This window comes from Cannabis sativa, chromosome 6, assembly GCF_029168945.1.
Source record: "Cannabis sativa cultivar Pink pepper isolate KNU-18-1 chromosome 6, ASM2916894v1, whole genome shotgun sequence".
Taxonomy (NCBI): Eukaryota; Viridiplantae; Streptophyta; class Magnoliopsida; order Rosales; family Cannabaceae; genus Cannabis; species Cannabis sativa.
Window position 1 is genome coordinate 50,706,571 of NC_083606.1, and position 24,300 is coordinate 50,730,870.

The following is a 24,300-nucleotide window of genomic DNA, read 5'->3' on the forward strand; positions in this document are numbered from 1 at the left end:
TGTATTACGCTTAGCCCTAAGTACAGTCGGTGACTAGCCACATTGATTATCTCGGGATGCTCCTTCACCAGATTCCCGAGGAGCAGTGCTTTGAAGGTATTGTGCTTGGGCCAAGCGATCCCAAGCCTAATCTTGGGGTGGAACAATTATTTGATGCCAAGAAGAATACTTGGGAACCTTGTAATCGCAAGTGTATTCTTTGCCATCGAGAAGGCCCGCCGATCGCAAGTTAACTTCGTTCAAAAGGAATTTGCATGAATTGAAGCAGAAGTGGGAAAGATGGTCATTTAATTTTGATGTACCTCAAAACTGCACAACCGCTAAAATCAGAGGGAATGCATCTTTTCAAAAAAGAGGAACATGATGTAAATACCCTTTGTAATCATTAAAAAGATCTTTTTAAAGAAAAAGAACTTTTTAAGGGGCAATTGTTATACCCAAAATTCGGTAAGCACATCAGAGGAAGACACGTGTCGAGCTGGGAAGAACGAAGAACTCAAATACACAAACGAAAAGTATACTTAGCATGGAACAACTCGTTGGAAATATAATTTGCAGGCTATGTTTATAACTCAGCTGGCTGAATAGCCTTCTCTGAGATAGAAATGTACGAACTGTTAACTTATGTATTGACGAGAAACTATGTGGGTGCACGCATTCATGACGAGGCTTCAACCTCGCTGCGTGAAAGAGAAAACATCAACACTAAAAATTCTTAGTGTATATTATACGATATACAAACTTAGTATAGATAGTGGGACGAGTCAAGATAACAGACAGGGAGGCGTTTATCTCGCTAGAAGATGGTAGCATGCAAAGAAGATCATCTCGACACCAGAAAGTATAGTTAAAATAATATTAGTATCGAGAAGCCAAATGACAAGCAACTGCTCGCTATCAAAGTTATCTTGGCTCCATTCTCAGCGAGGCATCCCTATGAGATAAGGCTTACCGTATATTTTTGATTACGCGTTTATCTCGGCCCAATAAAAGTGGGATACTCTTAGTTGTGTAAAAACTTCATTTATTGGGCTTGATTTGTAATCAGATCCCACGATTTTAGGGATAATGGCTGTAAACATATATTGGTTAGCTTTGTAATTAACTGCCACTATGCAATTATAAATAGTGGCAGACAAGATCCAAGAAGGGGGACAAAAAAACTCTTATGAAAGAGGCCCTAGAAAAAAAATACTCAGAAATCTGAATAAGATTGACTGTGGACTATGCAGAATTTTAACTGCAAAACCACGTAAGAAACCCGGTGTTCATATTTTATTTTTCTATAGCTTTTATTTTTTTTGTGTTGAATTATTATCGTGTGGTTCAAATTTTGTTAACGAAAATCTGCATTAACAAATACATATTCAATACAACACAAAATACATACAGATATACTATTAAAGTTTAAATATTTACTTTATTACTGAAATCTGACCACCAATACCAACTAAAATTCGGCCACCACGCACAACTACAAGCACACAATCTTAATAATCAAGAAAAACCCTTATAAAATTTACAAAATTCAAAATAAAGCAATTTACATTAATAAAATTATTAGAAATTATAGTTATACCTTAATGGATGTTGAGATTCAATGATTTTTCCACCAAAAGTGGGGACCGGAACTACAACCACCACAACCAACACCTCTAAGCTCGGTTACCCTAAAAAACCAAACAAAAGATGATCAAACTCCAAGAATATATTTCTGGGTATAAAAAATGCAAGATTTTTTTTTTTTAAAAAAAATGTATAAAAATGGATGAAAAAGGAGAATTGAGGAATGGAAGGCAGTGGTTGGGCGAGGGTTTCGTGAAGGGGCTGGTGGTTATTTTATTTGACGAGAAGAAGAAGTGAGGAAAACAAAGAGCTGATTAGGGTTATATAAACCCTATAGCGTCAGTTATTTTGTAATAATCATTACTAAAATAACTGACACCATAGGGAACACGCTTCATGTAACACCCTAACTAACATAGGCGTATTACGTGATTTTTAAACTTGTTGTGCAGCTCGTTGCTAATCAACGAGGTTTATGGAAAACGTGATTAATTAAATTTTTTCCTTTTTAATTGAACTTGTAAAATATTTATACAAAAGACTTGGGATCCCGATTATAAAATCATTTACAAAAGTTTACTGTTCATACAAAATAATTGTCGCCTAGCGACTAGTTACAAAAATAGCCTTACTGTCCCGAGGATCGTACGCTCCAGGCCTAACCGCCCCGACATGTACAATCTTCACCGGCTCGCTCACGGTCCATCAGCCCTGGCCTTGCCTTTACCTACACATAAACATAGCACTGTGAGTCCACAGACTCAGTAAGAAAAGCATAATAATACTCATACATAAACCCCGGTCATGATCAGACGCTCATACCTCTGATCATAACCCTAACTGCCGTGTCCAACACGATACTGAGTCCCCCTAACTGCTGTGTCCAACACGGTACTGAGTTCTGAACGTTCATAGGGACGGTACTATTGACAAGTAACAGCCTGATCGTTCGAACCGGTCATACTCCGCCGCCGGTCATACTCCTGCCTATACCGAAGTGTTACAGTATCAGCCTGATCGGTCGAACCGGTCATACTCCGGCTGCTGGTCATACTCCAGCCTGTACCGACGTGATACGTCAAATAGTACGGAACCACCAACCTAAGTGTCAGCCTGATCGGTCGAACCGGTCATACTCCAGCTGCTGGTCATACTCCAGCCTGTACCGACGTGACACAGTTGGATGGTTCGAAGCCAACATACATAACTAATGTAATCTAACAGGCTTCCTACATGCACGCTAAACATGTAATCTACATATGCATACTGTTATACTAATCTTACCTGGATTTCGAATTCAGGTGTGTGCCGTCAACCCGACCGGAACTATTCGCGCGGCGGACATGTGCTCCTAAACCATAAAAATCACAACACTATACAACACTATAAGTGATACGCTAAATCACTTCCCGGGGACTTAAACTAGGAACTAAAAGTTTTCCTATCGATAAAAAGCATGGCAATACCCCTAAAAACATAAAATCGAGGAAAACTAGGGTTCCTGAATTTTCCCCAACCGGTAGACCGGTTGCCCAACCGGAATTCCGGTTCTGGGAAATTTCAGAACCCCATCCGGAATTCCAGATGCACAACCGGAATTCCGGTTCCTCGCAGGCAGAACTTCAAAATTTCATAACTCATACAAATCCAACCCAAATCACCTCAAACGTTCCAGACCTATTCCATATAACCCAAATAACATTTCTAAAGCATTAAATCCACCAAGAATGTACAGAAATGAAAAGTGCCATTAAAGCTCAAGCTTTGAGTTCCAAAACTCAAACTTGGTTAAAATCAACAAACATGCATCCAGATCAGATTAAACCTACTTAATCATGCATAAAAAAGCTTCTGAAAACACAAGAATTCATCCTCAGCAAACACAACCACAATGCACACAATTTCATGTTGAAAACCAAACTTTTGCATAGAAAAGCTTTAGCTTTACTCAACCTAACTATCATGCTTCACAAACAGCTCAAATCTCCTTAATTTAACATGTTAAAATCCCTGAAAACAACATATAAACACAGCAACAACAGCCACCCCAAAACTAGCATGCAACCTACCATTTCTCTTTAAAAACTTTCAAGAAACATAAGAGAAAGATGAAGAAACTTTACCAACAATTAGAGATCACTAAATCAGGTCAAAATGAGCTTGAATCACCAAGAAAAACTCCACTTCCTTGCTGCTCAAGGAGGGCCGAAAAGAGAGAGAGCTTTGAGAGAAAATATTTGCTTTTCTTTCTAATTTTTTTCTAACTTTCAAAAATTTGACTAAATGAAATAAAAGCCACTTAATTCATTTTACTTCAGCCAACAATTAAAATCAAATAACATTTATTTTTCAATTTATTAAATCACAAAAGACAAACTAACAAAAGGGCAAAATGACCATTTTCCCACTTCACACAAAAATCACATAAATAACACTAAAGGGGTATTTTTGGGAAATTTTAAATTCCCGACCATTCCCGACATTCCTAATGTCTACTAAACCATCCCAAACTACTAACATACTAAGTTTTGATTTTTACTGAGCCAAACACCGAGTTCTAAGATACCGGGCACGGGAAATGCAAAATTATGAAAACTACTGAATGACATAAAATGCATCTCAGAATTCAATAATAACAGTATAAATAATTATTTAAATAGCTATAAATAATTTCATAATTAAACATGATTAACTGCTAATGTCCAAATTAAAATAAGCGGTCTTTACAACTATTCCCCCCCTTAAAAGGATTTCGTCCCCGAAATCTAACCTGAATAACTCTGGATAATGAGCTCTCAGATCTCACTCTAGCTCCCAGGTGGCTTCCTCCACCTTGCTGTTTCTCCAGAGAACTTTGACCAATGCTATGGTCTTATTCCGAAGGACTTTATCCTTTCTATCCAGGATCTACACTGGCTATTCTTCGTAAGTCATATCTGGCTGCAGTTGTAGGCTCTCATAACTGAGTATATGAGAGGGATCTGAAACGTATTTTCTCAACATCGAGACATGGAATACGTTGTGAACTGCTGATAAAGCTGGAGGCAACGCTAACCGGTATGCCACTTGACCTATCTTCTCGAGAATCTCGAAAGGTCCTGTAAATCTAGGGCATAACTTGCCTCTTTTCCCGAAACGTTTGATCCCCTTCATCGGAGATACCCGTAAAAACACATGGTCCCCTACTTGGAACTCAACATCTCTGCGTTTCGGATCTGCGTAACTCTTCTGTCTACTCTGTGAGGCAAGCATTCTAGCTTTTATCTTCTCTATTGCCTCATTGGTCCGCTGCACTGACTCTGGACCTAGGTATTTCCTCTCCCCTGTCTCATCCCAGTGAATGGGAGATCTACACGTCCTACCGTATAACAGTTCATAGGGAGCCATCCCTATCTTACTCTGATAACTGTTGTTGTAAGAAAATTCTATCAACGGTAGATATTTATTCCATGAGCCTTCAAAATCCATAACACAGGCTCGCAACATGTCCTCCAATATCTGAATTGTCCTTTCGGACTGACCATCTGTCTGAGGATGGAATGCTGTACTGTATTTCAGCTTTGTACCCATTGCTCGCTGCAAACTCTGCCAAAATTTGGAGGTGAACTTCGGATCCCTGTCCGAAACTATAGACTTCGGTACCCCGTGAAGTCTTACAATCTCTTTGACATACAACTCTGACAACTGATCCACTGTAAATGTTGTTCTAACCGGCAGAAAATGAGAAGATTTTGTAAATCGATCCACCACCACCCAGATAGAGTCAAACAAACCCGTGGTCCTAGGTAACCCGACCACAAAATTCATCGTGATATCTTCCCACTTCCATTCTGGTAGGGTTAGAGGCTGCAACAACCCTGCTGGTCTCTGATGTTCAGCCTTAATCTGCTGACAAGTAAGGCATCTCGATACGAATTCTACCAAATTCTTCTTCATACCGCTCCACCAGAAGTACGGTTTAAGATCTTGGTACATCTTGGTGGTGCCGGGATGCAGAGAATACGGGGTAGAATGAGCCTCCTCAAAGATCTCATTTCTGAGTTCCACACTATTCGGAACACAAACCCTAGCTTTGTACAAAAGCATCCCGCTGTCTGACACTGAAAAGTCCCTGGCTTGACCAGCCAAAACCTCATCTCTGATCTTCACTAACTCTGGATCAGTCATCTGAGCGACTTTTATTCTTTCCAACAGATCAGATTGCAGCGTTAAGTTGTGAAGCTGACCTACCACAAACTCAATGCTGGATCTAATCACATCCTCTGCTAGCTGAGGTGAGATCTGAACCATACTAGCTACTTGCCCGGGACCCTTTCTGCTCAGGGCATCGGCCACTACATTGGCCTTCCCAGGGTGATAGAGGATCTCGCAGTCATAATCTTTCACTAATTCCAACCAACGTCTCTGTCTCATGTTCAAATCTTTCTGAGTAAAGAAATACTTGAGACTTTTATGGTCGGTATAGATTTCACACCTTTCTCCGTAAAGGTAATGCCGCCAAATCTTCAATGCAAAAACCACCGCGGCCAACTCTAGATCATGAGTCAGGTATCGCTGTTCATAATCCTTTAACTGTCGGGAAGCATAAGCGATAACCCGATCGGCTTGCATCAACACACACCCCAAACCCTGTTTGGATGCATCACAATAAACTACAAACTTCTCGCTGTCTGAAGGCAAAGCTAGCACTGGAGCGGTAATCAACCTCTGCTTCAGCTCCTGAAAACTAGCTTCGCATTTGTCTGACCAGATAAATCGCTGATTCTTATTTGTAAGTTCGGTTAGGGGCATTGAAATTTTAGAGAACCCTTCCACGAACCTACGGTAGTACCCAGCTAAACCCAAAAAGCTTCTGATCTCTGTCACAGTCTTCGGTCTCGGCCAATCCCTGACGGATTCGATCTTCCCAGGATCCACCTTGATCCCATCTTTGCTCACGATGTGCCCTAGGAAGGACACCCACTACTACAATGTTAGCCTTTAGAGGCAGTTTTTTCAACCCCATTTATAAAAAGGGAAGCTAAAGGGTGTGAAAATACCCGCTATGTTTGAAATTGACATTTAGAGGCAGTTTTTTGATAAAAACCGTAGGTATAAAACTGTATTATACCATTTAGAGGTGGTTGGAAATTAATTTTTTTTTTTCTGAAAAACCCTATGCCGTCGGTTCCTGCATAGGAACCGACGGCATAGGGTACACGATATCCTGACACGTGTACCCTATGCCGTCGGTTCCTATGAAGGAACTGACGCCATAGGGTCGACCTTGATACATATACAGCAGCTTCATCTTCCTCCTTCACTTCAGTTAACAAACCCAGCAAACCAGAGAGAAAACAACCCAAAAAACCCTCTCGCCGAACCCTCTTTTCTCAACCCTATGTCCCCCATTTCTCAACCATTTGAGCCCATTTTTTTTTAAAATCTTCCATTTTCGATACTTAATAACATACACCTAAAAAGTTTTGATTTTTTACCCTCTTTGAGTGTCATCCGAACCCAAATAGTAAAGTTTGGGTGTGAAATCCGGCCACCCATTTTTCTTGAGAAATCTTTGAATCTCAACCTCGTTTAAGGTATAAATATTGCTTCTATTCTTATTGTATTATGTATATTGTTTTATTTTTTGTTTTTGTAAATTATTATTTGAGTTTTTTTATTTTATTAGTAATATTATTGTGTTTTATGTGTATAGTGCCGGGATTTTTTACGGTGGTCGTCGGATTGCGGTTATTAGGTAATAATTTATACCTCAATGTATAGTATATATATGTATTTGTATATTTTATTGAATATTGGTATATAATAGGTGTATATATTGTGTGTGTGTATATAGTGTGTGTATATTTTTTTATGGAAATAAATTTTGTAATTGTATTTTATATATTTTTTGCAATATATATTTATTGTGAATAAAATGACATTGGAGGGATTTCATTAGTTTAGAAATAAAAATTTAAAATTGAATTAGTGTGTGATATAATTTTATTTTTTTGAGATAATAGTGTGAGATATAATTGATTATATATATGTATGTATAATTTAGTAACTAAGTAACTTGTTACAATTTTTTATAACTAGTTATAAGTTATGAAATAATTAATTTTGTAATTTCGTTGTATTTCTTTATATTATAGGGGTTCGGCATAATTTTGTGTGTAGCGTATTTGGGCTTGCAATTATAGGTATATACTTTAACTAACTTTTTCTTAATATATAATTAATTATCAATGCATGTTAGTTGAGTTTGAATATCTTAAATATTCATCCGTAGTGAACTAGGTTCTGCGAATACATGTACTGCGGTCGGATGGGTGGATTAATTTTGTATTGTTTATCTGTTTTGTTTGTTATTTTAGGCACTTGTAAAATTTTTGGGAACGTCCAATTACAGCCGTTATGCTGCCGAAATTTCGGTAGAATTAGGATAAATCTTACTAAAACCATTCATAATATTTACATAATACAAATAACTAGTTAATTATAACATAGTGATAAGAAGTTAGGTCACATAAAAAATAATAATATTCACATTTATGTAAACTTTTTAATTTTACCAACATTCTAATCAACTAAACAACCTAATAACATGAACTAATCTAAAACGAAAATTTGAGTAATTTATAAATTAATATGAATAAATTGTGTGAGAAACTTAGTTAGTTACATTGTGTAATTAGTAACTAGCTATAATTAGTTACTAAATACATTAACAAAATAAACATATAAAATCCTTCTTTTTTTATTTTTTTTTTCTTTCATTTGAGAGGTTCAATGTGGATTTTTTATTTTTCAAAGAAAATAAAGAGCAAAAGTTAATTAAAAGGGGAAAATATTAGTTAATACCCTTATTGCTTTACCAAAAATTTTTCCCCTCAACTTTTTTTATTAAAAATATTTAACATTTTACCAACATTCTAATCAACAAAACAACCTAATAATATGAACTAATCTAAAACGAGAATTTGAGTAATTTATAAATTAATATGAATAAATTGTGAGAAACTTAGTTAGTTACATTGTGTAATTAGTAACTAGCTATAATTAGTTACTAAATGCTGAATTTTTTTTGGATAGGATTTTTGTTATGGATAAATCATGGATGCGTGAGGAGAGAGACACATTGCGATTTCAAGTAGGGTTCGATGCATTTTTAGAGTTTGCCTTAAAGAATTCTAAAAATCACGATCGTATTCATTGTCTGTGTGTAGATTGTTGTAATGTATCTAAAGGGAATATTACAATGATTAAGGACCATGTGTATTTACGAGGTTTCAATAGAAGTTATACTAATTGGTATTAGCATTGCGAACATTTACCTAATGATCCATATCCATTAGGAAAGCGGGGGGTAGATGATATCGAGGGTAATGATTTCGATGATTATCCATTGGACTTGCTTAACGAAGCACAGGAGGAATTTCTTAATGATCTTGAGAAATTCGATAATTTTCTTAGTGATGCTGATAAACCTCTGTTCGATGGTTGTAAAAAACTAAGATTACCAACAATGGTAAAGTTTTACAACATAAAAGCAGAAAATGGAGTGAGCGATAAATGTTTTACTCAATTTTTAGCTGCTTTTAAAGATATCTTACCATTTGCCAACTGCTTCCCGGAATCTACTTATGAAGTGAAAAAAACGTTAAATTCTATAGGATTGAAGTATGAAAAAATTCATGCATGTCCGAACGATTGCATTTTATATCGTAAGGAATATGAAGACATGAATTATTGCCCGACTTGCGGTTTATCCCGCCATAAAGTAAACAAGAGTAAGGAGAATAGGAAACTTATCCCCCAAAAAGTGATGTGGTACATGCCTTTGATTCCGCGACTGAAACGATTATATCGTAGTGCAGAACATTCTGAAAATTTGATTTGGCATGAGACCAAGAGAGTGAAAGATGGAAAACTTAGACATCCTGCAGATTCCCAAGCTTGGAAAAAAGTAAACTACATAAATTCTGAATTCAAATCTGAACCAAGACACATTCGTCTCGGTACGTACGCGGATGGAGTAAATCCACATAGATCTCTAAGTAGTCGTCATAGTTCATGGCCTGTCTTCCTAGTTATGTACAATCTTCCTCCCTGGTTAGTGATGAAGAGGAAATTTAACATGCTTTTTTTAATGATATCAGGCCCGCAACAACCTGGACATAATATCGATGTATATTTGGAACCATTGATTGACGATTTAATAGAATTGTATGAGAACGGGGTTCAGGTCTATGATGGTTTAAAAAAAGAATTTTTAATCTGAAAGCTGTGTTGTTGTGGACCCGGTGATTTCCTGCTTATAGTAATTTATCATGCTTAAGCACAAAAGGTTACGAAGGTTGTCCGATTTGTTGCACTAACACATCGGCTCGTCGCTTGGCAAATGGACACAAGATGTGTTATATGGGTCACAGACGGTACTTGCCTGCAAATCATCCTGATAGACGGAAGAAGAAAGCATTCGATGGTACTGAAGAGGGTGATATGGCTCCTTTGCCCCTGTCTGGGGAACAAATTCTCCAACAAGTTCAACTTGTAGATTTTAAGTATGGAAAGACGCAAAAAAATAAAAAAACTAATGGTTGTTTTCAAAGAAAGTCAATCTTCTTTCGTCTTCCATATTGGAAAAGTCTACTAGTTCGACATTGTTTGGATGTCATGCATATTGAAAAAAATGTGTGTGAGAGTATTATTGGTACCTTACTTGATATTCCCGGCAAAACTAAGGACGGTCTAAATAGTCGTTTAGATCTCGTTGAAATGGGTATACGACAATCTCTAGCACCTGAGAAGAAAGGTGAACGTTTATATTTGCCTCCTGCTTGTTTCACTTTGTCCAAAAAAGAGAAACAAACAGTTTGCAAATCACTTGCAAATATGAAAGTACCCGATGGTTACTCGTCTAACATCAAAAACTTGGTGATTGAGACTAAATTGAAACTAATGGGTCTGAAATCACATGATTGTCATGCGTTAATGCAACATCTACTTCCAATTGCCATTAGATCAGTCTTGCCAAAAAATGTTCGAGAGTGTTTGACACATGTTTGCATTTTCTTTAATAGGTCAGCGGGAAGGAATTAGAATTGGATAAGTTAGATGCATTACATGAACATGTAGTCAAAACATTGTGCAACCTGGAAAAGTTTTTTCCGCCATCTTTTTTCGACATCATGATCCATTTAATGGTTCATCTAGTGAGAGAAGCAAGGCTGTGTGGGCCGGTGTGGGCGAGATGGATGTATCCATTTGAAAGAAATATGAAGGTACTTAAAAGTTATGTGCGTAACCACTATCGGCCAGAAGCATGTATTGTTGAGTGCTACATATCTGAAGAGGCTGTGGAATTTTGTTCAGAGTACATGGCTGGAGTTGAGGCAATAGGGTTGGCCTATAAAAACTGGAAAGAAGTCAACCCGACTCTGAAAAATAAAGTTTGGAAAGACATTCAGGTAAGCTATTATTTGTTAGAATGTTGATTTGTTTTTCTATTACTCCAAATGTTGACTCTAACCGTGTTTGTTTTCCTTCAAAATAGACGGGGTTCATTGTGCCGGACACCTTCAAACATGATTGTCTCATCCTAGCTGGGAAGTTAATGAAAGACTTCAAGAATAGGATGACAAAAGACATCATAATGCCCGCGTTGAAAGAGAATGATCTGGGACGACTGGCACAAGTCCCTGAAAAGCACCCCGAGATCGACGCTGCTGATTGGTGCAAATTTGTTGAAAGTCGACTAACTCCTGAATTTCTGGTACGCTAATTATATTAACACTAAGATAAACTCTTAAATACAAGTACATGTATCTAATGTATTTTTTTGGCATTGTAGGAATTGAGTAAGGTGCAACGTGAACGTTCCTCAAAAATTCAATCCAGACATCGAAGTGGTCGGAGTGGAATGGTGAACGTACGGGAAGTTGTGGTAAGTAATACTTAAAATTTAATGTGCTATAATGTGCTATACAATTTAATTGGTACTCATTTCATTGTTATAACGTTATGTAGAAAAAGGACCTCGAAGTTGCAGATCCCCCCCGCCACCGTGTTTGGATTAAATCTCGCACCAAGAGTAGAAAACTTGTCACTGATTACGACAAGGAAATTGCAGAGAAGATAGTAAGTATATATTACTCCTTAATTGAGTTCTACTCATGAGTTAGTGTATATAATTCATATACTAATTGCTTGAATATATGCGTGCATTAGGCTCAATTAGAGGAGAAGCTTAGTCAGGGACAAATTCAGGTCCAAGGCCAAAACGATATCCTGACGCAGGCGCTCGGGACACCAGAGCATCCTGGACGTGTCAGGGCTGCTGGGTATGCTATTAATTCAAATGTTATTTATTTAGTTACACAAATAAAATCGTTGCTAATTTGCATTTTATGATTTGTAGGTTCCTGACCAGGGCATCTCAGCTGTTCGGCAGGAAGAAAAGGGAAGTGTCTGATGTTGTGGCTCGGCAAGCGAAGGAGATTGAAAAATTAAAAGCCGAAGTCCAATCCCTTAAGCAGCAGAGGAACGCTGCCGAACAAGAGGAAGAAGGAGAGGTGGCTGGTGAGGCGTATGTTCCACAACCATACGCTCCTCAGGATGAGGTACAACAACAAATTTATGCTGAGGAGTTTATTTCCCTCAACGACCAAGGTATCCTATACAATTTTGATGACCATGCGGCCCTTAATCAGCAAGTACATCTCTGCTCTGACAACATCGACAATATTGTGGCCCGAGGGTATTTGTACGAGCATGTGGGTATGATCAAAGTTCACTGCCAGGAGTACGATGATTCACATGCCCGGATTATGGTTTCGGAAATCCTGCAAGAGGACGCTGAAATCCCAGTCCCAATTGAAGAGTGCAGATATGTTAGGGACGTATACCAGATGTTCCTTCCTTGGCCTAAACACTTAATTTTAACAACCGAGGTAACTTCTCAACTCAAATTAATTATTAATGATTAGTGGAGTTTGAATATCTTCAATATTCATCCGTAGTGAAGTAGGTTCTGCGAATATATGTGCTGCGGTGGGATGGAATGAACAAACTACTGTTATATATGTGTTATTTGTCGTTATACAGCCATGTTCAAAAATTTTGGGGTCATTCAATTACAACCGTTATGCTGCCGAAATTTCCGTAGAATTTGGATAAAATTTGATATATATATATATATTATGTTCTGTTTTGTTTAGGGTCCACTCGCTCAACCGCCCTCAAGACGTGATGCGTCAAAGGGGAAAGCTCCGATGCTTTCTCCACAAGGTCGTGGTGCACGGGAAGATGACTTGTTCACGGAAGAGAAGATGGCGTTGATCCCTAATTCGCTAAAATGGATGATTCATGAATTCCTAAGGCTCAAAGATAAACGTGATATAATCACAATTCCTGTCCCCCGAGGATTCATTGCACCGCGTACCCAGATCACGTTATCTGGAGAGGATTTGCAGCAGGTTGCTACGTGTGACTACATCGGCAACCAGGGAATGCTGTTTGGAATGATGTATACTCTTCTTTAATCTAATTAACCTTATACCAAATTATAGTTAAATTATTATAAGGCACTAACAATTTTTTTGGCAGGCACATATGGGAGAGCATCAACGGTCTGAGAAAAATTTTCAAGTTTTACGACCCAGAGCTTCTCACAGTGCATGGGATCAACGATGAAGAACAGACGCAGTCTTTTGACGATGCGGCAAGACGATTGGCTAATTGGTTATCATTAATGAACAACAACCACCAAATGTTCTTTATTCCTTGGAATATCGGGTAAACTTTATTAAATTCTTTAGTGCTAATTGTTCATTTCTATATTATGTCTTCAAATTATTTTTATACTATCTTACTTATATTCCAATATAATTTTCTAGGATGCATTGGACGCTAGTGGTGGTTACGCCAAGGAAAATTATCTATTTAAACCCTATAAGTGGCCGCCCAATTCCCGAAGTAATAGAACAAACGATCGGAAGGTAATAATTTAATGACTTCTTATGTAACGAATTTAAATTAACTAACGAATTGAAATGCTAATATAATTTTCCCAAACAGGGCATTCATGTATATAGGGAACGCACATGACTATCTTGGCCCGTGGCAAGGAATTAACCAAGCAAACTGTCCAAGACAACCTAAAAGCCAAGAATGCGGTTTTTATGTTTTGAAATATATCACTGACATCGTCGCACGTGCCAACCCCAGCCGTTACATACAAGATCAAAAAGCTGTAAGTTTTAATTATTGATTATAGTATATAAATTCTATAATAACAAATATATAATATACATATACATTAACTAATATAAATTTTTAATTTTTTCAACAGTTTGGGGGTAAGAAGCAATACGATCCAAAAACATAATTGTTACCACTACAGCGAAAGTGGATCGAACAATTGATGGCGGTGATTCACGGTGACGATTGAGGTTCAAAGGTCGAAGAATTTTTCTTCATTATGTAATTTTTATAGATTAACTTGTAGTTAGATTTATTAACTTATTAATATTTTTAACTAATTTTACATTAGTGTTTGTGTAATATTTAATTACTTTTATGAAATTAAATTATGTTTTTACCCAAATTTAATTACTATTTAATTTAAAATGTAATTAATATATAATTAAATTAAATAAATATGTAATTTAAAATTTAAATAAATATGTAATTTAAATTAAATAAAAGAATATATAAATTAATAAATATATAATTAAAATTATATAATTAAATTTAAAAAAATGAAAAAAAACTGAAATCTGCTCATTTTTGGCGTCGGTTGCTACGCCACATATGGCGTCGGTTATTGGCTAGGAACCGACGCCATATATACCCCTATGGCGTCGGTTCCTAGCTAATAACCGACGCCATAGGGGTACATATGGCGTCGGTTCATATAAACCCTTTAGCGTCGCCCTGATCAGCGTCGGTAGCGAATTTTGCGAAAACCGACGCTGAAAGGTCTTAAAAACTGCCTCTAAAGGGTGTTTTTGTAGTAGTGACCTGAGATAGCCAGAATTCACATTTCTTGAACTTGGCATAAAGCTTGTGTTCCCGAAGTCATTGCAGTACCATCTGAAGATGTAATTCATGCTCCTCTTCTGATTGAGAGTACACGAGGATGTCGTCGATAAACACAATCACACAGATATCGAGGAAATCCTTGAGTAATCTATTCATCAAGTCCATGAATGCTGCAGGAGCATTGATTAGTCCGAACGACATAACCAGAAATTCGTAATGTCCATACCTAGTGCGGAAAGCTGTCTTCGGAATGTCCTCCTCTCGGATTCTCAACTGATGATAACCCGAACGGAGATCAATCTTAGAAAAGACCGTCTTCCCCTGAAGCTGATCGAACAAATCATCGATCCTAGGTAATGGATATTTATTCTTCACTGTCAGCTTGTTCAATTCTCTGTAGTCGATGCACATCCTCATAGTTCCATCTTTCTTCTTGACGAATAAAACCGGAGCTCCCCAGGGTGACACACTAGGCTGAATAAACCCTATGTCAAGCAACCCTTGGAGCTGAATCTTTAACTCCTTAAGTTCAGCTGGAGCCATTCTATATGGAGCCTTGGAAACCGGTTCCACCCCTGGAGCCAAATCTATCACGAAATCAATCTCCCGCTGAGGTGGTAACCCTGGAAGTTCTTCGGGAAAAACATCCAAAAATTCCCGAACCACCTTGATGTCCTCTGGCCGAATGGTATCTGGCTGAGTGGTGTCCACCACCACGGCCAGAAACCCTAAGCATCCGCCATGTAACAATTCTCTAGCTGACATGGCCGAGATCACCGGGATCCGAGATCCCTGAACTGAACCAACAAACACAAATGGTTCTTCACTTTCCGGTTGGAAGATCACCATCTTCCTCTTGCAATCAATACTCGCTGAATATTTAGATAGGAAATCCATTCCTAAAATAATATCGAACTCTACTAAACTCATCTCTATCAAGTCAGCACTTAACTCTCTACCATCTATCCTGATCGGCATAGACCTAATCCACCTGTTGGAGATAACCAACTCTCCGCCAGGTAATAGGGTTCCAAACCCTAATTCATAACTATCGTACGGTCTATCCAATTTACTAAAGACTCTGGCTGCCACATAAGAATGTGTAGCCCAAGAATCAAACAGCACTGAGTAAAGCGAGTTATTAACAGAAAGCTGACCTGTTACAACTGATGGGCTGGCATCTGCATTAGCCTGAGTGATGGCGAACACCCTGGCTGGAGTGGGTATCGCTAGAGCTCTCGGTGCCTCTGAGCGGAGCTGGGGGCAGTCCCTCTTGAAGTGTCCGGGCATGCCACAGTGAAAGCATCCCTGACCTTTGCACTCACCCCGATGGTGCCTTTTGCAGCTAGGGCACTCGGGATAGGAGAATCGGGTCTCAGTACCACTGGAACGACTACCTCTATTCTGGTTCCCCCGGAACCTCTTGTTCTGACTCGAGCCACCGGATGCAGTGGGTGCTCTCTTCCTCTGATCCATGGCCGAACCACTACTCCCCCTACTAAAGCCTGATGCAGGAGGGGTAGGAGCCCCGCCACTCGCCGGAGTACTAGCTGACTCCGACATACACCCAACTGCGCCCTCAGCTCCCAGTGCCTTCTCCACCATCTCAGCATAGGTGGTCTTGTCGTCGGTGGTGATCATCAAATCATGTTTAATCTTCGCATTTAACCCGTCCAGGTACTTCTCTTTCTTGCTGAAGTCGGTTGGCACAATTCCCGAGGCTAACCTCGCCAACCGGTCGAACTGAGTAGTATACTCGGTCACGCTCATATTCTCACGCTGGGTCAGGTGAGCGAACTCTTTCCTCTTGGCGCTTCTGACCGCCTCATTATAGTATTTGGTGTTGAAGAGTTCCTAAAACCTTTCCCAGGTCATGGTGGTGACGTCATGAATCTGAGACACCATGTCCCACCAGACCAGAGCGTCCTCCTGGAACTGGAAAGTGGCACACACCACTCTATCATTACCAGTGACACCCATGAAGTTCAGGATTTTGGTGATCACCGTCAGCCACTGCTCGGCCTTCATCACGTCTGGACCTCCCAAGAAAATCGGAGGTGCTTGCTTCCGGAACCGTTCATACAAAGGTTCCAATCTATTAACCGCCACCACTAATTCGGCCTGAGCAACAGGGGCAGGTGCCACTGGAACTACTGGCACCGGAACTGCAGGAGCACCCTGCTGTCTCAACCTCTGAATCTCGAGGTCTTGCTCTTCTATTCTGGCTTGCATTTCCGCAAACCTAACCTCCCAGTTCTGGGCTCCCTGATCGGTTGGGGGAGCCTGGGCAGCCAGTGGCGGGTTCTCATCACCCCGACCATGAGCCCTGCCCCGGGGACCTCTACCTCGGCCCCTAGCTGGCGGGGGAAACTGAGCTCCCTGTCCTTGATTCGACCCTACTGAATTGCCCTGGCTCCTGGTAGTCCGCCTGGCGTCCATCTAGTCAGAACTGCCTGCGAAACCAAGAGTTGGCATATCAGGTCGTATTCAAGGAGAGCTTACTAATGCCGCTTAATTTTGGAAATTAAAACGAAACATGCGCCTATTCTACTATCAGGCTACTAACATGCTTCCTATTAGGCTTTTCTTATTCATAAATAAATAAATAAACTACTAAAGCAATAAAGGCTTACTGAACCGTGGAACGAGCTAACTGCTGATGATGATTGTACATGTCGTGACGATCTTCTAAGACAACTCAGCGCTCTGATACCAAATTGTAACACCCTAACTAACATAGGCGTATTACGTGATTTTTAAACTTGCTGTGCAGCTCGTTGCTAATCAACGAGGTTTATGGAAAACGTGATTAATTAAAATTTTTCCTTTTTAATTAAACTTGTAAAATATTTATACAAAAGACTCAGGATCTCGATTACAAAATCATTTACAAAAGTTTACTGTTCATACAAAATAATTATCGCCTAGCGACTAGTTACAAAAATAGCCTTGCTGTCCCGAGGATCGTACGCTCCAGGCCTAACCGCCCCGACATGTACAATCTTCACCGACTCGCTCACGGTCCATCAGCCCTAGCCTTGCCTTTACCTACACATAAACATAGCACTGTGAGTCGACAGACTCAGTAAGAAAACATAATAATACTCATACATAAACCCCGGTCATGATCAGACGCCCATACCCCTGATCATAACCCTAACTGCCGTGTCCAACACGATACTGAGTCCCCCTAACTGCCGTGTCCAACACGGTACTGAGTTCTGAACGTTCATAGGGACGGTACTATTGACAAGTAACCTGATCGGTCGAACCGGCCATACTCCGCCGTGGTCATACTCCGGCTCGTACCGACGTGTTACGCATCACTGATCGGTCGAACCGGTCATACTGCGGCCGCCGGTCATACTCCAGCCGTACCGACGTGATACGTCAAATAGTACGGAACCACCAACCTAAGTGTCGACTGACGGCCGAACCTGGTCATACTCCATTCGTTGGTCATACTCCGGCAAATACCGACGTGACACAGTTGGATGGTTCGAAGCCAACATACATAACTAATGTAATCTAACAGGCTTCCTACATGCACGCTAAACATGTAATCTACATATGCATACTGTTATACTAATCTTACCTGGATTCTGAATTCAGGTGTGCCGGTCAACCTGACTAGAACTATCTGCGCAGCGAATTACAGGCTCCTAAACCATAAAAATCACAACACTATAAGTGATACGCTAAATCACTTCCAGGGGACTTAAACTAGGAACTAAAAGTTTCCCTATCGATAAAAAGCATGGCCATACCCCTAAAAACATAAAATCGAGGAAAACTAGGGTTCCTGAATTTTCCCCAACCGGTAGACCGGTTGCCCAACCAGAATTCCGGTTCTGGGAAATTTCAGAACCCCATCCGGAATTCCGGATGCACAACCGGAATTCCGGTTCCTCGCAGGCAGAACTTCAAAATTTCATAACTGATACAAATCCAACCCAAATCACCTCAAACCTTCCAGACCTATTCCATATAACCCAAATAACATTTCTAAAGCATTAAATCCACCCAGAATGTACAGAAATGAAAAGTGCCATTAAAGCTCAATCTTTGAGTTCCAAAACTCAAACTTGGTTAAAATCAACAAACATGCATCCAGATCAGATTAAACCTACTTAATCATGCATATAAAAGCTTCTGAAAACACAAGAATTCATCCTCAACAAACACAGCCACAATACACACAATTTCATGTTGAAAACCAAACTTTTGCATAGAAAAACTTTAGCTTTACTCAACCTAACTATCATGCTTCACAAACAGCTCAAATCTCCTTAATTTAACATGTTAAAATCCCTGAAAACAACATATAAACACAGCAACAACAGCCACACCAAAACTAGCATGCAACCTACCATTTCTCTTTAAAAACTTTCAAGAAACATAAGAGAAAGAGGAAGAAACTTTACCAACAATTAGAGATCACTAAATCAGGTCAAAATGAGCTTGAATCACCAAGAAAAACTCCACTTCCTTGCTGCTCAAGGAGGGCCGAAAAGAGAGAGAGCTTTGAGAGAAAAAATTTGCTTTTCTTTCTAATTTTTTTCTAACTTTCAAAAATTTGACTAAATGAAATAAAAGCCACTTAATTCATTTTACTTCAGCCAACAATTAAAATCAAATAACATTTATTTTTCAATTTATTAAATCAAAAAAGACAAACTAACAATGGGGCAAAATGACTATTTTGCCCCTTCACACAAAAATCACATAAATAACACTAAAGGGGTATTTTTGGGAAATTCTAAATTCCCGGCCATTCCCGACATTCCCAATGTCTACTAAACCGTCCCAAACTACTAACATACTAAGTTGTGATTTTTACTGAGCCAAACACCGAGTTCCAAAATACCGGGCACCGGAAATGCAAAATTATGAAAACTACTGAATGACATAAAATGCATCTCAAAATTCAATAATAACAGTATAAATAATCATTTAAATAGCTATAAATAATTTCATAATTAAACATGATTAACTGCTAATTTCTAAATTAAACTAAGCGGTCTTTACACTTCAGCCAATGCATGCCCTTATCGTGTCGATTATTACAAAATAACTAATGTCATATGTGGTTTTATAAAAATTAAACACCCCATGGCCTCGATTATTACAAAATAACCGATGCCATAGGTATTTTTATTAAAATATAATTTAGTCACACTCTATGGCGTTGGTTGTTTATTAATCAGCTGAAAAAAGCATCTCTAAATGCTTGTTTTATAGTAGTGCTAACACCAATCTAACCTTTCAGGAAAGTAATCATACGTCTCATTTAGGCGAGCTTCTGTGAAGTCTAGTCCGTATCTGGAAGAGTCCAAGCTTTGTGTATCTAGAAGCTACCTGTAGCTTCTCGTTTACTGTTTCGTATAGATTAAGGAATCATTTTCATCCAACTCGAATAGAGAATAAAATCGGGCTAAAACATGAAAATATATAATTGAAGATTAAATAATTAATGAATAATTAATTACCCAAAATTATAGGACACGGTAAGAATAACTATGTGTTGGATATTATTTTACCAGGATCTTAGATCTACTCACAAGTATGTTTATTAACATCCTAAATAAGAACTTTCTAAAACGATAAATTAAACACATATAAAGTTTAAGAAACCTTACATTGGGTGCAGCGGAATTAAATGACTCCTTCCGTTCAGATCTCTAACCCTTGATTCCTTTCTGTAGCAGAGTATTATCAAGATCTGAACCTGGATCTCTTTCTCTGAATCCTTGATGCTGAATCTCTTTTTGCTGATGATCTTTCTTCACGATCTTCCTCACTATGATTGAGGTATTGCTTGATGTGTATGGGCACTACTCTAATCACTAAGGTAATTTCGAAATTCAAAGGAAGAAGGAAGAGAGAGAGTGGTGGGTAGAGAAGAGAGAGTGAAGGCTCAGGTTTTTCTGATTCAGAAAGTATAATTTTCCTGAAGCCTTCACTATCTATTTATAGCATTCCACTAGGGTTAGATTTGAATTATATGACATTAAAATAATGAAAAAATCAATTTAAAATACCTATAAAGGTGGCCGGCCATGGCTTAGGTGGACTGGGCCTTGATTTTTGCAATTTTGCAATTTTAACACCTTTTGTATCTGATTTTCTCAAAAATGCCAATTTCCTAATTCAATCATTTAAATGTCAATTCTAACTATTTAATAACTATAAATAATTATTAAATAATATTGTCATTTATCATATTTATTAATTGAACCATACAAAGTATCATAATTAACAAATATGCCCCTATTAACTCTTTCCTTACAATTTCGACCTTACTTAGTGAAAATTTCACAAATAGACATAGTCTAATTCGTGAATTATAATTGATTAATCAAAACCAATTACATGAGTCTTACAAACAATATTATCTCAACTAGTGGGGGGACCATGGGTCTATATAACCGAGCTTCCAATAAGTAGATCAAGAATTTAGCACTAAAATTCACTAACTTATTAATTCTTCGTTGAATCCACGCATAGAACTTAGAATTGCACTCTCAGTATATAGAATGCTCTATATGTTCCACCATATAGACATATCATTAGTTATCCATTGTTATAATCCTAATGTGATCAATGATCCTCTATATGAATGATCTACACAGTAAAGGGATTAAATTACCGTAACACCCTACTATGTATTTTATCCTTAAAACACTTGACCCTGTATAAATGATATTTCAGCTTATGTGAAATGAGATCTCCACCATTTATTTTTGTTTGGTCAAGCTCGAAGGAAATCATCCTTTGCTTACTATTCGCCAGGTAGAAGCTATAGATTCCATGTTTATGCTAGCGCTCCCACTCAATTGCACTACCGTGTTCCCAAAAAGTATGTATCACCCTGACCTAAAAGTAGGCTTAACTAACAATTCAAAGGAACACGAATAGCCTTTCAAGATTGAGCCTAATCATAACAGGATTAAGATCATTTGATCTAGGATCAACTTGGCGATATTGACTTGAATAGATTTTACGGTAAGTTTAATTAAATCTAAGTCAAAGTTCAATATCGGTCCCTTCTGATGCATACTCCATGCATCCAACCTGAGCTTTACTTTAACCAATGTTCTGGAAAGAACATAGTATTTCTCCAAATACAAGTAAACTCTTGTTGTAGATTATCATATCAGTAAAACCCTGTGTCTGATAAATCTAGGAAACTTTATTCACATAGTCATGTTTACTTTCCAATGTGATGACAACACAATAAACATGATCAAGTATGTGAAAAGGGTTTAAGATGAATTTATAAATCAATTAGACAAGCAATTGATAAAGTGAGCCAAAACATACACAAATGAATGAAAAATACTTCTGTTTCTTTATTGATGTTGAATAAAAAAGATTACATTGAAATGGAGTTTTATTTAGGGCATAAAACCTAACAAACTCCCACTTGCACTAATATAAAACTAATTAGTACATATCAATTAATCCTAAATTCTGACGGTGCTTTTCAAAGGCTGTCACGGCCAAGACTTTGGTAAATGGATCAGCCAGGTTGTCCTCTGTGTCGACTTTCTCAACTAGTACATCCCCTCTTGCCACGTATTCTCTGATAATGTGATACTTCCTTTCAATGTGTTTGCTTCTCTTGTGGCTTCGAGGTTCTTTACTGTTTGCTATTGCTCCATTGTTATCACAGAGTAGTACCAGAGGCTTTTCCATTCCAGGAACAACTCCTATGCTGGTGAAGAACTTTCTTAGCCAGACAAGTTCTTTAGCGACTTCGAGTCGCTATGTATTCAGCTTCCATAGTTGAGTCTGATATCGAGGTTTGTTTAGCACTTCTCCAAACCACTGCTCCACCCCCAAGAGTAAACACCATCCCAGATGTTGATTTCCTGTCTTCAAGACTTGCCTGGAAATCTGAATCAGTGTAGCCTATGGTATTTAAAGCACCACCCTTGTAGACTAACACAAAATTCCTTGTACTCTTTAAGTATTTCAAAATATACTTAACTGCATTCCAATGTTCTAGTCCTGGATTAAACTGATACCTGCTCACAATTCCAACAGCATAACAGATGTCAGGTCTAGTGCACAATATTGCATACATTAGACTTCCAACTGCAGAGGCATAGGGAATATTTGCCATGTCCTCTATCTCTTGAGGATCAGTCGGTGACTGTTCCTTAGATAGACGAATACCAAATCTAGAGGGCATGTTTGCCCCATTGGCATTGTTCATGAAAAATCTCTCTAAGACTTTGTCTATGTAGGCTGTTTGAGAGAGAGCAAGAGATCTGTTCTTCCGGTTTCTGATAATCTGAATACCAAGAACATAGGCTGCTTCACCCAAATCTTTCATTTCGAATTGAGTGTTGAGCCATTCCTTAATGTGAGTCATTTTCTTGATATTGTTTCCAATGATCAAAATGTCATCAACATAAAGGACCAGGAATACTACTATTTGGTCTTCCTTGAGTTGGTAAACACAAGGTTCATCTTCATTCTGAAGAAAGCCGTAGGTCTTGATGATTTCATCAAACCTTTTGTTCCATGAGTGAGAAGCTTGCTTAAGTCCATAAATAGACCTGTGTAACTTGCAAACTTTCTTTTCTTGCCCGGGAAGAACATAACCTTCTGGTTGCTCCATATAGATGGTTTCTTCAAGTACCCCATTAAGGAAGGCAGTCTTGACATCCATTTGCCAGATTTCATAATCGAAAGCAGCAGCTATGGAGAGAAGAATTCAGATGGATTTGAGCATGGCAACAGGACTAAAAGTTTCCTCATAGTCCACGCCTTCTCTTTGGGTATAACCCTTGGCTACAAGTCTAGCTTTAAAAGTTTCGACTTCGCCTCCAGCTCCCCTTTTCTTCTTGTAAACCCACTTGCATCCTATCGGATGATAGTCGTCAGGTGCGTCTACATATACCCAGACTTTGTTCGTTTTTATGGAATCCATTTCTGAATCCATTCCGGCTGACCATCGTTTCCGTTGCGGACTAGCCATTGCCTGTTTATAGGTTAATGGATCGTCATCAATACCGTCACCTACGACCATATTGATTTCACCATCCAAGCCATAACGAGCAGGTTTTGTTGAAACCCTCCCACTACGACGAGGTACGGTTGTCTTCTGAACAGAAACTTTAGTAGTAGAATTCTCAGTTTGTTCAACTGAGGCAGTGGGATCGTCTTCTTCACGAGTGGAAGAGGACGGAACATTGGAAGGACTTATATCTGATAGCAATTCCTCTAGAACAACTTTACTTTTCGGTTTGTAGTCTTTAATATAGTTCTCTTCAAGGAAAGTAGCATTTGTAGAAACAAACACTTTGTTATCCTTGTGACTATAAAATAGTCCACCCCTAGTCTCTTTAGAATTTCCGACAAACATGCATACTTCGGTACGTGATTCAAGTTTGCCTTCTTTCTTTCTTAAGACATGAGCAGGGCACCCCCAAATTCCGTAATGGCGTAAACTAGGTGTTCGACCATTCCAAAGTTCGACGGGTGTCTTAGGGACTGCTTTAGATGGAACAACATTTAGAATGTCATTTGCCATCTGTATAGCATATCCCCAGAAGGACGTAGACAGAGTTGAATAACTCAGCATAGACCTAACCATTTCCAAAAGAGTGCGATTTCTTCTTTCTGCAACTCCATTTTGTTGTGGAGTTGCTGGGGCAGTGTATTGGGATTCAATTCCAAGTTCAATTAAATGAT

At 38.6% G+C, this 24,300-nt stretch overlaps 2 protein-coding genes across 2 annotated transcripts; both read left to right on the top strand.

Annotated features, from left to right (window-relative positions):
• The first annotated feature begins 9,963 nt into the window (after positions 1-9,963).
• On the top strand, positions 9,964-11,949 carry LOC133039286 (uncharacterized). Its single transcript, XM_061118146.1, has 5 exons — positions 9,964-10,095; positions 10,635-11,021; positions 11,108-11,326; positions 11,405-11,497; positions 11,581-11,949. Exons 1-5 carry the CDS (start codon positions 9,964-9,966, stop codon positions 11,728-11,730), a joined length of 981 nt encoding a protein of 326 aa, XP_060974129.1. The 3' UTR covers positions 11,731-11,949.
• A 7-nt stretch (positions 11,950-11,956) lies between these two features.
• LOC133039287 (uncharacterized) lies at positions 11,957-18,225 on the top strand. The gene is made up of 4 exons (XM_061118147.1): positions 11,957-12,503; positions 12,771-13,078; positions 13,159-13,273; positions 18,208-18,225. Exons 1-4 carry the CDS (start codon positions 11,961-11,963, stop codon positions 18,223-18,225), a joined length of 984 nt encoding a protein of 327 aa, XP_060974130.1. The 5' UTR covers positions 11,957-11,960.
• The last annotated feature ends 6,075 nt before the right edge of the window (positions 18,226-24,300 follow it).

Bases quoted from the DNA above. Each gene is read 5' to 3' on its own strand.
- LOC133039286 (XM_061118146.1), top strand. From the start codon at position 9,964: ATGTGTTATATGGGTCACAGACGGTACTTGCCTGCAAATCATCCTGAT. The intron at 10,096-10,634 runs GTTCAACTTGTA...TTTCTTTAATAG, and splicing joins GGGAACAAATTCTCCAACAA to GTCAGCGGGAAGGAATTAGA. The intron at 11,022-11,107 runs GTAAGCTATTAT...CCTTCAAAATAG, and splicing joins AAGTTTGGAAAGACATTCAG to ACGGGGTTCATTGTGCCGGA.
- LOC133039287 (XM_061118147.1), top strand. From the start codon at position 11,961: ATGATTTGTAGGTTCCTGACCAGGGCATCTCAGCTGTTCGGCAGGAAG. The intron at 12,504-12,770 runs GTAACTTCTCAA...TGTTTTGTTTAG, and splicing joins ACTTAATTTTAACAACCGAG to GGTCCACTCGCTCAACCGCC. The intron at 13,079-13,158 runs GTATACTCTTCT...TTTTTTTGGCAG, and splicing joins GGAATGCTGTTTGGAATGAT to GCACATATGGGAGAGCATCA.